This window comes from Phasianus colchicus, chromosome 21, assembly GCF_987193195.1.
Source record: "Phasianus colchicus chromosome 21, bPhaCol1.hap1.1, whole genome shotgun sequence".
Taxonomy (NCBI): domain Eukaryota; kingdom Metazoa; phylum Chordata; class Aves; order Galliformes; family Phasianidae; genus Phasianus; species Phasianus colchicus.
The window spans coordinates 7,650,958-7,664,114 of record NC_143456.1 but is presented as its reverse complement, the minus strand read 5'-3'; the positions used below and the strand labels follow the sequence as shown (position 1 = coordinate 7,664,114).

Below are 13,157 nucleotides of genomic sequence, written 5' to 3'. Positions count from 1 at the left end.
GGGGAGCGTGCAGCGCAGCAGCGGGGGGCAGCAGGCAGTGCTGGCCAGGCTCACATTGCACGCAGTGGAGAAGCCACAGAAGGATTGGAAAAGCCCCTGGCACCAAGAGAGCTCCCAGAGCACAAAGATTACAGGCAAGAGGTAGTTATAAGCAGCTTGTAACATGGCAGCAATGCAATCTCTGCCCTACAGCCACAAACCAGAATTAAAGAGGGAGCACCCTTAAAAATAAGCTCGTACAGTCATCAGCTTAGAGTAAAATCAGCTCCTTGCCTTGTTAAACAGTAGCTATCAGTTGATAAAAGTGCACTCCTATAAGCTATGCACCCAGGCATTACTCGTATGGCAGGATCTGCAGCCTGGTGCCCTTCAATTTGCTCTAAGAGCAGCATCCAGAAAAACCTGATGAAGGAAACAATAATAATTCAATGTCAAGAACAGCCCCACAGCCCCTTCCTGCACACAGGAGTGCTGCTGTCCCACACATCATCCAGCCACACTGTGCCCACAAACTCCTGGTGCATTTTTCTAGGGCTGAAACAAGCAAGCAGAGATGTGGTTTAGGTTGTTTCACAGCTCAGACTGACGCTTTTGGAAGAGTCAGAACAGTCCTTTTCAACCACCACCGTGGGTAGGGGGAGAACCTTTGGATTCTGCTCTTCTACCCCCACATCTGATGGGGACAGCGGATGGCCCCAGTGGGGAATGGGCTCAGAGGGAAGCAAAGCTGCTGCAGCAAAACTGGGAGGCTTGTGCCAGGGAACCAAAACAGATCCAGGTAAAACAAGCCATGTTCCCTTTGGCATTTACATATCACACATTTCCATAGCACAGCATTACCGTGGACCAGTTCATCCACCTCGCAGCCCTGCATGGTAGGTAAACTAGATAACCACGCTTTCTTTTTTATTTTTTTTTTCCTGCTTACCTATGGGGTGAGACTTCTGCTGGTTGACTTAAATCTATTTAAACAAAAGCCAGTTCAGAGATCAGCCTTTGTACGGTGTCAGCTGCAAGAAATGAGCTAACATCCAGATACAGTGGCATGTCAGGATTAGCCCAGGCTGGGGCAGGAATGCTTCCATGTATGGAAAAATATTGGAGCAGTGAAACCATAAGCTTGGAGCGGAGCAAAGTGAGAGGCCCTGTCAATGAAGCTGTGGGCTCAGGTTTAGAGGACTTAGCAGCTCAGACCTGCCATAAGATCCTCAGCACATATTACCATAAATTTCACACTTTTTCCAAAAGGGACTCTCGTAGCGATGCTGCAAGTTGCGGGGGTGAGATCCTGAACCCATTTGTTTGCTCTGGAAGCAGGGCTCAGACCATTGGGTACAATTAACACCCCCTGCACAGGGTACAGGCTCTGGTGTTGAAGGAGACATCCTGGCAAGTCGCACTCGGGCGATTACAAGGAGAGCTGCTCACGCCTGCCTGCCCACCCCTCTGTCCAAGGCTCCATCTGCCTTGTACAATTTCTGGAAGCTATTGTGACTTGGCTCTGGAGCTGCCCGCTTGAGAGCTGGCATGCCTGACAAAGCACTGACAGCTCAGAAGAATATGCTGAGCTGGGAATTAAGTGCACTGTGGGTGTCAGCACTTGCTTCTGCCAGCCCTGCGCCGAGGGCAGCAGCCTCCAAGCAGAGGCAAGTGGAAAAGCCAGGGGCAACGTTCTCTCCGACCGGTCAGGCACTGATCACCAGCACTCATTTGTCAGCATCCTGACTTAATGCTCATGAAGTAATGGCTATGACTTCATCTCTCCAGTGGAAGTCTCTTGGGAACGTGGGAGAAGTAGAATTTCTCTCAGCAGCTCACTCACACAGTTGCAATTAGTTCCAGTTGTACTCTACTCTCCTCTGCAAATATTACCTAATTCTCACCCAGATTCCTGAATCCTTGCACTGAGACATAAAACAAGGCACCTTTCTCAGCAGCCTATGGGGTCACTCTGAGCTGTCACCAGCCAGCACACCTGGGCATCCCTGGATGCCACCAGCCAGTTCTTTTTAATACCTCAGCCACAAAATAAAAAGCTGGTAACTTTGGCAAACTGATTTTTAACTAGGGACCTTTGCACCGTTCCTCCATTAACATATTTTAAAGTCAGATTTCATTTAGCCACGGTTGTAAAGATGGACAAAACGCTTCCAGAGGACTCTGAACTCTCTCCCCATGGTTGGGCAGCACAAACTCCAGCCCTGCGAGGGTGGAAATCACAAAGCACAGCCTCACAAACTGCCCTCCTGCTGCACTGCTCTGCCTGGGAAACTCATCTCTGCCCTTGCCCCAGGCAGACAGGAGGTCTCTGGCTCCGCTCATTCCTCCTTGCAAGGACTCTGCAGGCTTTGAGCATGCACTGCAAGATTTGCTGTGCTTTGAGTTTGCTTTTCCAGTGCAGGGGCTCCCCCACACTCGAGCTCCTGGGGGCTGGCACAGCTCATTGCCCTGCAGTGACCGTGGCACAGCTCACCTGAAGTGCAGCATTTGGGATTTCACTCCACAGAGCAGGTTCTCACCACGCCAGCACAGGGAGCAGGAACACATCCTCAGAGCTCTCTGGTCTTTGTTTTGAGAGCAGAAGGGTTTGCTGTGCTCCGGGCAGGGGGCTGATCATATTGCAACATGCAATGCCCTGACGCAACAGCAACAGGCAGGCAGTCAAACTAAATAAAGACCACAAATTCTTTACATATTAATTGTTGATTTCAATTGTTCGTGGTGTTGAAAGTCAGGCATGAGAATACGCTGAAGACATTCCTGCATCTGTTTAAGTTCCACCCTTCCATTAATTCCATGTACCCTAAACCCAAACAACAAGACGCTACATTTTTTTTTTCAGAAAACTTAAGATGATGATCTGCTGAGCTGTTGCACAGCAGAACATATGCACAAGATGCTCATGCTTTAATCTGGATACTTGTATAAATTCTCTAGTGGGAAAGAGAGCTACTCTACTGACCTTTTTGCTTACTCATCAACTCCTCATCTAATTCCCAGCATTGCTGCAGCCCAATGGGACAAAGCCCCCAGCTCCCCTGAAAGGGAACCAAGGGAAGGGGAAAGATGCTGAGCTGAAGGCACAAATCTGGAATGCATCCAGATTAAATGCCCACCTTTGAAATGGATTTCCTGTATGACTTCTCTGGGCTGTTAATCTCTCCATGCCTTTTGTTGCCTATTCAGACTCACCGAGGTGGAGGGGTGTAATGGTCCCAGCAGCACAGATTTGCTTTTTGCAGCCATGGACAGGTCCCTCAAGTGCCTACAACTGCAGCTGCTCATCTCAGAAATGGCTCTGAAAGTGCATCCCATAGCAGGGCTGCATGGCATGGCTGGAATTCAAACAAAATCAGATGGCCCCTGCTGAAAGTTAAAATAAAACCCAACGCAGAGTGTTAAGGAATAAAGACCAGAAAGGGCCGGGGGGGGGGAAGGAAACTAAAGGAAATTAATGTATACAAAGCACAAGTCAGAAGGAATCCAAACACCCTCACCATGTTTGCATTACTCTTCCCTTCCCTAATTGTTCGTGCATGGAGATGGCATTAGCACAAAGTAATCTGTCTAGAGAGCATCTCAAGCACGGCGTGCTACGCTGTGATGTGTTATGGAACTGGTTTAAACAACACATACAGCTACAAAGTCATGATTATTCAGTATTCAACCCAGCCTGAAAGCTCAGGAGTCAGCTTGTTAGTTGCTGAAAGCAGGGGGCCTGAAATTATCCATGAATAGTTCAAAGCAGCAGTTAATTCAACATCTCTCCTTTCAAAAGCATAAAAATCACAGATTCCTGGAGTGTGTAAGCTTTTTAAAAATGACAAACTACTAACTGTCAAATCAAAGCAGCAAACAGAAATCCACATGGCTGATAAGACAAATAGTCGCATTTTAAAGAGTAATTAAGTATCACTTTGGAATATTTTGCTTGGAACTTGTTTCCCTGATAAAAATGGGAGGGGAAGGAGAAAAAGGAGGAGGAAGCAACCAGCATTGACCAGCACAGCAAGCAGCTCCTCAGCATGCAGACGCTGCCCAAAATTGCTCTCCAGGGCTCAGCTGGGTGCACTGCAGCCCCAGCAGCACCCAACTTCACCTGCACCCCTCCATCTGCCAGCACAATGCAGAACAGATGATGGCTTTGTTCAATCTGCCTTGCTGGGGAGCAGGGCTGGTCCGCTCGCTGTGAACTGCAGTGTCTTTTGACTATGCTTAGATTAAAACCATACCCCAACTTCTATGCTGGGAACGTTGCTGAAAAAGCAAGAATGTAAAACACAGAAGTGAAACCTTATCCTGGCCAGCATGAGCTAACCTCACCATGAGCTGCTTTGAAACATTACAAATATGTCCACGAGAAAGGATCAAAAAACTCCCCAAATCCCTCGACGCTCTCAAAACTTTTATCTGCTAACAATGAACATTTCACACAGACCTTCTATAGCACTAGGAAGTACCTACAGAAAACTACAGGTGATGGAACAAAAGGGAGCGTTTTTAGTATTGAAAAAACAAGCATTTCCAACCTAAATGTTATCAAGCTGCTTGAAAAGCCCAGGGCAGTGGGGATGGGTCACAACCCAAAGGAAATGCCAGCACGAGACCCAGCTGCAAGCCAGCAGAGCTGGGAGGATCTGAGCAGAGCGTGGGCCTCATCCAGAGACCCCTGAGGTCCATGGAATGATGCCAAAGGGCTCTCAGAGCAGCACCTCGACTATCTGCTCTTATCAACTGAAGGATGCAATGTGCAGCACAGCAGATGACACAGCAGCAAGACATGCACAACACGGATTTTCCCCTGAGCAAGTGCTCGCTGAGCCACATTTTGGATGTATGGCAAAACCCAGCCTCCAAGGACGTCAGCAGTGGTATTGTAGGGCCTGGATTTTATCCACAGCCTGTGAATGCTGGCTGGGATTCCACTGAAAGATCAGGGGCTTTGCACAACTGCGAGCTGCACGGAGGGTCAGTGCAGAGCTGCAAAGCTGTCTAAAACATGCTTAGAATTAATTTGGAAAAGCGTCATTAACAAGAATTAAGAGAATTCTTGTTTTGGTGCTGTCCTCACCATGTGGAAACACTGAATCGCCATTCCTGAGTCATATTGAAAGTTCACTGCTGTACTTCTCAGAATTGATCTTAATTCTGTAGCTTCTCCTGTAAAGCAGTTCAGCTTCCAAAAGAATGCAAGAAGCCAAGAATTGGGCTGATGGGTTTAAAGAGTAAAGCTGCCTCGCTTAGTTCTGCAACCTGAAAGCAACAAACAAAACTGTCAGGCTTGCATTTTTAAACATCTTTCATTTTCAACATCTGGATTAAGATGCCACAATGAAAAACAGCACATGGGCTTCTCACTGCTGCTCTCACAGATCTCCCACTCCCGTGTTCCAGAACCAGTGAGTTTCAAAGCAAACAAAGAATCAGTCGGTGCTGTTAATGCCTTGCTTCTTGCTCAACAGCCTGATGTCATGAAAAGTCCATATTTTTCAAATCTGTGTCTCTGCGAGCCAACGATTTCATACACATTCCCACCCCGAAAACACAAAGTCAGGGATACAGCTGAAAGTTATTAACTCGATATTTTTATATGATGAAACTCAAAAGCTGCTTCAAGTGATTTACCAAATCTGCTGTCAGACAAATCCCACATCTGTGCTGACCACTTTGCCTCCCAGACCTCAGCAGATGGTGCCTGCAAAGAGGAAAGTCCCTAAAAAGCAGGGTGTATCTTAAGCTGTATGCAAAGGTCGGAGTCTCCCCACCTCCCCAGAAAACAAGCAGTGTGATTTAATGGCATTTTCACCTCAATAACTGCAGCCCAGTTGCTGCTTGCAATGCATCCCGAATCATTCTCAGTGCAGTCTTATTTAGCAGAGCTGGAGGTCTTAAGCAGAGAGAAAGAAAAAAGCCTTTTTCTTGGGTACAAAGGACAGAACTACTACTACTAATAAGGAAATGAATACTTGTTGTAAAAGATTTCATGAGATGTTGGACACATTTTAGCCATCAATCTCACGACCAACCTTTTACCTGCAGAGATGGGGATGCACTCACAATGCAGACGGATGCTCTCCCAAGTCAGGTTCACCCATTGCATCTGACCAGCCACTAAAACAGCACCCAAAAGGAAGAGCCAGCTCCTTCCACCTCCTCAGGGCAAAACAAAGAGGAGGTTTTTCTCTCATACAGAGAAAGACCACACGCCTCTCTGTCACAGAACTCACATTTTGTATTCGTGTGGGAGATAACATACAGACCAGCATACACAAATCCAGCCTTAGGATAAAGGAAAACCAAGCAAAACATATTTACCAGCATGAGCAGAAAAGAGCTTCAAATTGTTTTCAGAGACTTCACAAAGCAATCACAGAAATGTAATAAATGTGCTTTGCATTTATTTAAAACCAGAAGAGAACTTTTTCAGCCCCACTGGAAGCACTTCTGCCTTGCCAGGATGCATATGGGCAACATTCAAGCAGACACAGAAAATACAGTAGAAAGAAAACAGAAATTGGGAGGCAGAGCACAGAACAGACAGCGCTGTGCTCAGAATGGCTGCACCAAGACAATGCAATTAGGAAAACCAGGATTCAAAAGAGAGAGATGACTGCACCAAATAAGCAACAAGTAAAAACAAAAGCAAGGGCAAATAAACAGCAAAAAAAACCAGCAGTGCTTCTCTCCCAGTGATGATCTTTGATGGTCCCTTGGCTGTCTCTTCCAGCTCAGGATACCTGGGGATTCAGTGCAGACCCAGCAGCACTATTTCTCCTCCACTGTACTGACCCTATTTCTCCTCCATTGTACTGACCCTATCCCATACGTAGGGATGTGTGACAGCACCTACCTGACACCAAAACAGGGCACTTTTGTAGCAAAACCCACTAAGAGGACACACAGCTGGGGGGACAGAATCACAGAATCATTCAGGTTGGAAGAGATCTCACAGATCCCCACGTCCAACCTCAATCTACCTCACCATGCCCACTAACCACATCCCCTCAACACCTCCAGGATCAGAGCTCCTCCAGCTCCCTGGGCAGCTGTGCCACTGCAGCATCACTGTCTTTTTCCAGATACCCACGGCATGCTCCTGCAGAAGGCTCTGTGCCATAAACATCCCACAAGCTCCTAAATTCACCCAACACAGGTGACAGGAGTTCAGGAGACCCTGGAGATGAATCCCAGGAGGTGGTGGGGCTGCTGTCCCGTTCCATCCCATCTCATCCTGGGCCAGGGCACGAAGGCAGATGGGGCTGCTGACATTACTGAGCTGGGGCAGCAGCCAGCAATTACTGCCATCATTAAACCAATTCTCCTAAATTTGAGCAGCTGTTCGTGCAAGCAGATAACGACAGGGTGATGTTAAACCAAACCCCCCCCCAAAAAAAAAACCAACAAAGGCACGGATCGACATCTCTCTCTCATGCTTTGCTCAGCAACTCCAGGCACTACCAGAAGATAAATCAATTACCAACAGCTGCGTATTCTGTCCCCAAAGCCAAACACAAACTGCTTCATTGAGGGATGTGCATAAAGAGCCCAAGGCCTCCGATCTCATTCGGTGCTCTTGAAAAAAGCCAATAACGTGGCTGTTTGTGGCTCAGACAGAGGCACGGTGCCATCCTCCTCATCAATCAAAGGCTTTCCCCACGTCCACGTGTTTGCTGACTTCTGCTGCCCTCTTTTATTACTCGTTTGGAGACAGAAATTGCTGGATGCTGAAGTTACCCCAATTCAGCTGTGGACTGTTCCGCCCTGGCTATCTGCAGCCTGGCATTATGGAGTTACTGAGGAATTCCATGAGGAGTGGCTGTTTCCTCTGACAGCCCATACTGCTTGCTCCAATTGCCATGGGAGCAAGATGCTGTTTTCCTCTGAGGACTTTGGGAATTTTACTGCCAGCCCCAAAAGGAAGCTGGTCCTTCAATCCAGCGCCTGAGCTCGGAAAGAGGGAGAAACGTAAAGAAAAAAAAAAACAACACAGAGCATCACAGAATGGCCTGGGTTGAAAAGGACCACAATGATCATCTCGTTTCAACCCCTTGCTATTTGCAGGGTCACCAACCATCAGGCCAGGCTGCCCAGAGCCACAAATGTACACCAGAGAAAGGCAAGGCGTGCACTGATAAATATTTCAGCAGTCTGACAAGCAGGAAACCAGCACAGTAAGAGCCATGATATTCAATAATTCCGAGCAGCAGCAATATGGACAACAACTCATCTCCAGCCAACGCTGTCACAGCCTCCAACAAACCAACACACGGTGGTTCTCCCAAACCTCCAGGCTGGGCAATGCACTGAGGCTGAGCGCTCAGGGATGAGGTTCAGCTCCCTGCCCAAATCTCCCACATCTCTCTCTCATCCCTCTTCCGTATCCACACGATGCCTTTTTGCCACTAAAACTACAAAATTCTCCCGGGCTCGGCTCACATTGAGCTTAAAAAGAGCTTTCAGAGCAAAAGAGCCGTAACTCAAGAAGACGCTCTGCATTTTTATTTTTTTTTTTTAATGCTTTTGTTTCAAAACAAATGAAGCCTGCGAGGTACTGAACATATGCTGCACACCCCCGGCTCCTGCTGGCACATATCTGAAAAATAGAAAGTTTGTGCTTTTCTAGACAGCCGGGTCGTTAGCCCGACTATTTAAAAATCAGCCCATTATACGAGGAGTCTTGGAGCTGCCTGAGCTACAGATTATAAATCTCCTGTTTAGAAATCTGATATCCCGACATAATTGCCCTTATAACTTACAAATAGGTTCTCTGTTATCCGCAGATTAAACTTCCTCCAAAGCCACATCACATCTGCTTAGTTTTGAAAATATACAGCACAAGCTTCGATTACTTTACACTCCGCACAAAAAATAATCCTGAATTTAACTCAAGGGTTTCTTGGAATAAGAATTTAAGACCCTATAATCTTTTAATTTCATGTTTTCTCGCAATCTAATAGACGGAAGCACTGACCAGAATATGAAATTAATGCCACCTTCCACTTTAACTGTATCCCAACAGTTTAACTCTGTTGAAGTGGAATCTTTAAAGCAAATACGGGAGGCAGAAAGTCCCCCCATCTAAACAATCCGCACTGTTCTGCAGGGAAACTGCCAGCTTCTAATTGGAACCACAACCCTTCCGTGCCCCTGCACTGAGAGCTTTTGGCTCGAAAGACATCAGCTTTGGATGCAATCCCTCCGAGGGACGAAGCAAGTTCCTCACTGCACAAACCGACCCCAGAGCTGCACAGCAGCGCTTTGGCTTCCATGGGAAAATCGGAGCCTTCAGTGCAGCACCCAAACACCGACCCTGCAGTGAGGAGAACGAGCTGAAATGTCACCACTGACGCTTCTCAGGATAGGGGACACCCAACAGCGAGCCCAGATGGCAGCAAACACCCTAAAGATGTCCGTGCTGATGCAGGCTGGGGGCTCAGAGCCCGCCGGGGATGGAGGAGCCTCCCCTGCACCAGGGATGCTCCAACACGGCTGCACCTTACAGAGCTCAGCCCCAAAGCTTTGGGGTGCAGCTCCCAGCACTCAGCCAGGAGCTGCAATTACCCTCCAGCGAGACGCTTAGAAACGGCACGGCGGGGCTCCATCTTTCTCATTATTCCTCAACGGCTTTCAGGGAAGATTAAATTTGTAAAGACTTTTTTTTTTTCTTCTTCTTTTTAAATACCAAAGCCGGGAACTCGTCGAAATCTGAAAATCCGCTCTTTCCTTCGCAGCCCGGACCCTGCGTGCTTTACCGTCTGCCATTTCTCCGTCTTTCAGCCGAAACGCCGCAGACGAGGGGCCGTAACTTGTAGCAGATATCAGCTGCTGTGCAAACAGCGACCGAGCAGCGCCGGCTCAGCTCCGCCACCTCGACCAGCAACCAAAGCCCGGCTCCGAGCCTCCCACCCACCCGACACCCTCCAACAGCCCATAGAAACCGAAGCCCCTCCGCCGTCCCCATCACCCCATCACCCCCCCAGCTTCACGCCCGCTCCCCACCGCCCACCCCGGGGTCTCAGAACTTTCCGGAAGCTCCTCTCCCCCCCCGCGCTGCGTTCCGGCCCCGCCGCCCCCCCGGACAAAGCCCCTCTGCCTCCCCCCCCCCCCCACGGCTCCGATTCTCACCTTGCGGTGCTTCTCGGCGAAGGGCAGCGCCAGCCAAGGCATGGTCCGCACGGCCTCCTGCCACTGCTGCTGCTCCTGCTCCGCCGACACGAAGACGATCTCGAGGCGCTGAGCTCCGCTCGCCGCCGCCGCCGCCTCCCCCCTAAAGCGCCCGTAAAAGGCGGCCAGGCTGGCGCCGAGCTGCGCGCAGGGGCCGCTGAGGCTGCAACCGAAATACAGCCCGACCAACGAAACCCCGCGGGCGGCCAACGCCGACACCGCCACCTCCTCGCCGTCCGCCGACACCAACACCTCGCCCAGCACCTCCGCCAGGGCGCCCGCCATCCCGCTCCGCTCCGCGACCCCGCTCTGCTCCGCTCCGCTCCGCCCGGCCCGCCAGGGGGCGCTGTTGCGCGGCCAGGCCCGCCCCCGCCGCGCCCGGCCCGACCCCGGGGTGGTGCTGAGTAGGGGGGGGGGGGTTGATGATGCTGAGCCCTGCTGGGCACGGTGGGTCGGAGCGGACGGGGAGAGCTTTTGGGAAGGCTGGAAAGTGCTTTTTGTTTTCCAAAAAACGACACGAATCGACCCCCATCCACGGCGGAGCGATGGACCCGAAAGAAGTGCACGGGATCGATGGGCTGCAGCCAAGTGTCGGGCTGTGGTTCTGACAGACGGAGTTAAAAGAGGGTTTTCTTCTCGGATTTTGGATGGTAATAACAGCCCCGTGTGTGGGCAGGAAGGTTGCGTGGACGAAAAGGATCTGGTTGGGTTTTAGGAAAAACGTTTCTCCTCCGAAACAGCCGTGATGCTGTGGCAGGGGCTGCCCAGAGAGCTGGGAGGTTCCCCATCCCTGGAAGTGTTCCAGGTCCACACGGATGTGCTGCTTAGGGACACGGTTAGTGGGCAGAATTGGTGGTAGGGGCACCGTTGGACTAGATTCTGTGAAACTACAGCTTTAGCTCACGTAGTGAGATGATCTTAGAGGTCTTTTCCAGCCTTTATTCCACCTGGCTGCAATACGGGGAGGAAATAACGCCTGGGCCGTGACACACAAACCAGGAACTGGAACAGATTTGCTCCTCACAACCCAAATGTGCTCCCCCATTTTTCCCCATTTATCCCCATTCACTTTCCTGGCTCAGTTCTGCAGCTGCTCCCAATGGCTGCTGTGCAGACACCAATTTCTGCGGCCCTTCCTTATTGGGCCTCTTGTTATTGCTGCTTCCAATGGTGCTTAACACTGTACAGCATCCAGAACCATCAAGGGATGCTTTATAAATACAATTAATTATCACTGTTATTACAGCATTACAATCTCTCTTTTCCTGTGCCAAGACCTGCTCCCTCGGGGTGGTTCAAAGCCGGAGGAGTTTTGCCTTGTTTTTATTTGTCCCGCCTTATCTACATTAATTAAGTACTGGGGTTCATTAGGGCAGGGGAGCTGCTTTTGAGCCTGTGGCCCTGAACTCAATGAACCTATGTAGCAATATAAAGATTCAGCTGTAAAAATGACGGCTGCAGTCAATGGGCCTGACCTGCGCTCGGCGAACCGAATAGAAGAGACACAGAGCAACTAAAAAGCATTGCTTACTCTTAAAGAGCAACCAGATCAAACGAGGAAAGGGCTGGCAGCCCACCTGCGGCACCATAGGGTGAGGAGATGCGGTGTCCGAGAGCGGAACCCTGCGGAACGGATCCCGCTTCCTCCGCCCGACCCTCCGGCTGCGCACGGAGCGCGCTCCCCGATCCTCTGGCGCCACCGCGCGGCTGAAGGCGGAACTGCAGGCGGGGCCCCCCGCTGCCCGCGGAGCTGCGCTGCCGGATGTTCTGACTGTTATTCACAGAATCACAGAATGGCCCGGGTTGGAAGGGACCTCAAGGATCATGAAGCTCCAACCCCCCTGCCACGTGCAGGGCCACCAACCTTCCCACCTAATGCTAGACCAGGATGCCCAGGGCCTCATCCAACCTGGCCTTGAACACCTCCAGGGATGGACGGGGCATCCACAGCCTCTCTGGGCAGCTGTTCCAGCACCTCACCACTCTCTCTGTAAAGAATTTCCCCCTGACATCCAACCTAAATCTCCCCTCCCTCAACTTAAAACCATTTCTCCTCGTCCTGCAGTTATCTACCCTTTCAAAGAGTTGATTCCCCTCCCCTCTGTAGGCTCCCTTTAGGTACTGAAAGGCTGCAATGAGGTCACCCCGCAGCCTTCTTTTCTCCAGGCTGAACAAGCCCAGTTCCCTCAGCCTGTCTTCATAGGGGAGGTGCTCCAGCCCCTGATCATCTCTATGGCCCTCCTCTGGACCCTCTCCAACAGCTTCCTGTCCTTTTTGTACTGGGGGCTCCACACACTTGGACGCAGTACTCCAGATGGGGCCTCACAAGAGCAGAGTAGAGGGGAACAATCACCTCCCTGTCCCTGCTGGCCACCCCTCTTTTGATGGAGCCCAGGATACCATTTGCCTTCCGAGCCACAAGGGCACACTGCTGGCTCATGTTAAGTTTTTCATCCATCAAGACCCCCAGGTCCTTCTCCACAGGGCTGCTCTCAAGGCCCGCTCCTTCCAGTCTGTAGGGATGCCTGGGATTCCTCCAGCCCAAGTGCAAAACTCTGCACTTTGCCGTGTTGAACCTCATCAGGTTCACCCAGGCCCACCTTTCCAGCCTCTCGAGGTCCCTCTGAATGGCATCCCTTCCTTCAACCAACTATTCAATAACTGGCAGTGCAAAAGGCAGCAGAACACCAGTTCACCCGGGTACAAAGAAACCAGGCGACCTGCAGGATGAACTTACAGAGTCTACATCCAACCTGCACCTCCCCTGGCGCAACGTGAGACCATCTCCTCTCATCCCACTGCTGTTACCCGCGAGCAGAGGACTCCCACCTCCCCACAGCCTCCTCTCAGGGAGCTGTAGTGAGTGATGATGTCTCCCCTGAGCCTCCTCTTCTCCACATCGAACAATCCCAGCTCCTTCAGCTGATCCCCGTAAGCCTTGTGCTCCAGACCCTTCACAGCCCTTCTCTGCAAGCATCCCAAGACCTCAACGC

The 13,157-nt window shown here is 50.5% G+C and overlaps 1 protein-coding gene across 1 annotated transcript in view; it reads right to left on the bottom strand.

The window, feature by feature from the left end:
• Nucleotides 1-10,518, bottom strand: part of NXN (nucleoredoxin) — a 48,897-nt gene extending 38,379 nt beyond the window's left edge. The window contains exon 1 of the mRNA XM_031591573.2: nt 10,126-10,518. Within this exon, the coding sequence (XP_031447433.2) occupies nt 10,126-10,449 (324 nt within the window). The 5' untranslated portion in view covers nt 10,450-10,518. The remainder of the gene's footprint in view (nt 1-10,125) is intronic.
• Between the last annotated feature and the right edge of the window lie 2,639 nt (nt 10,519-13,157).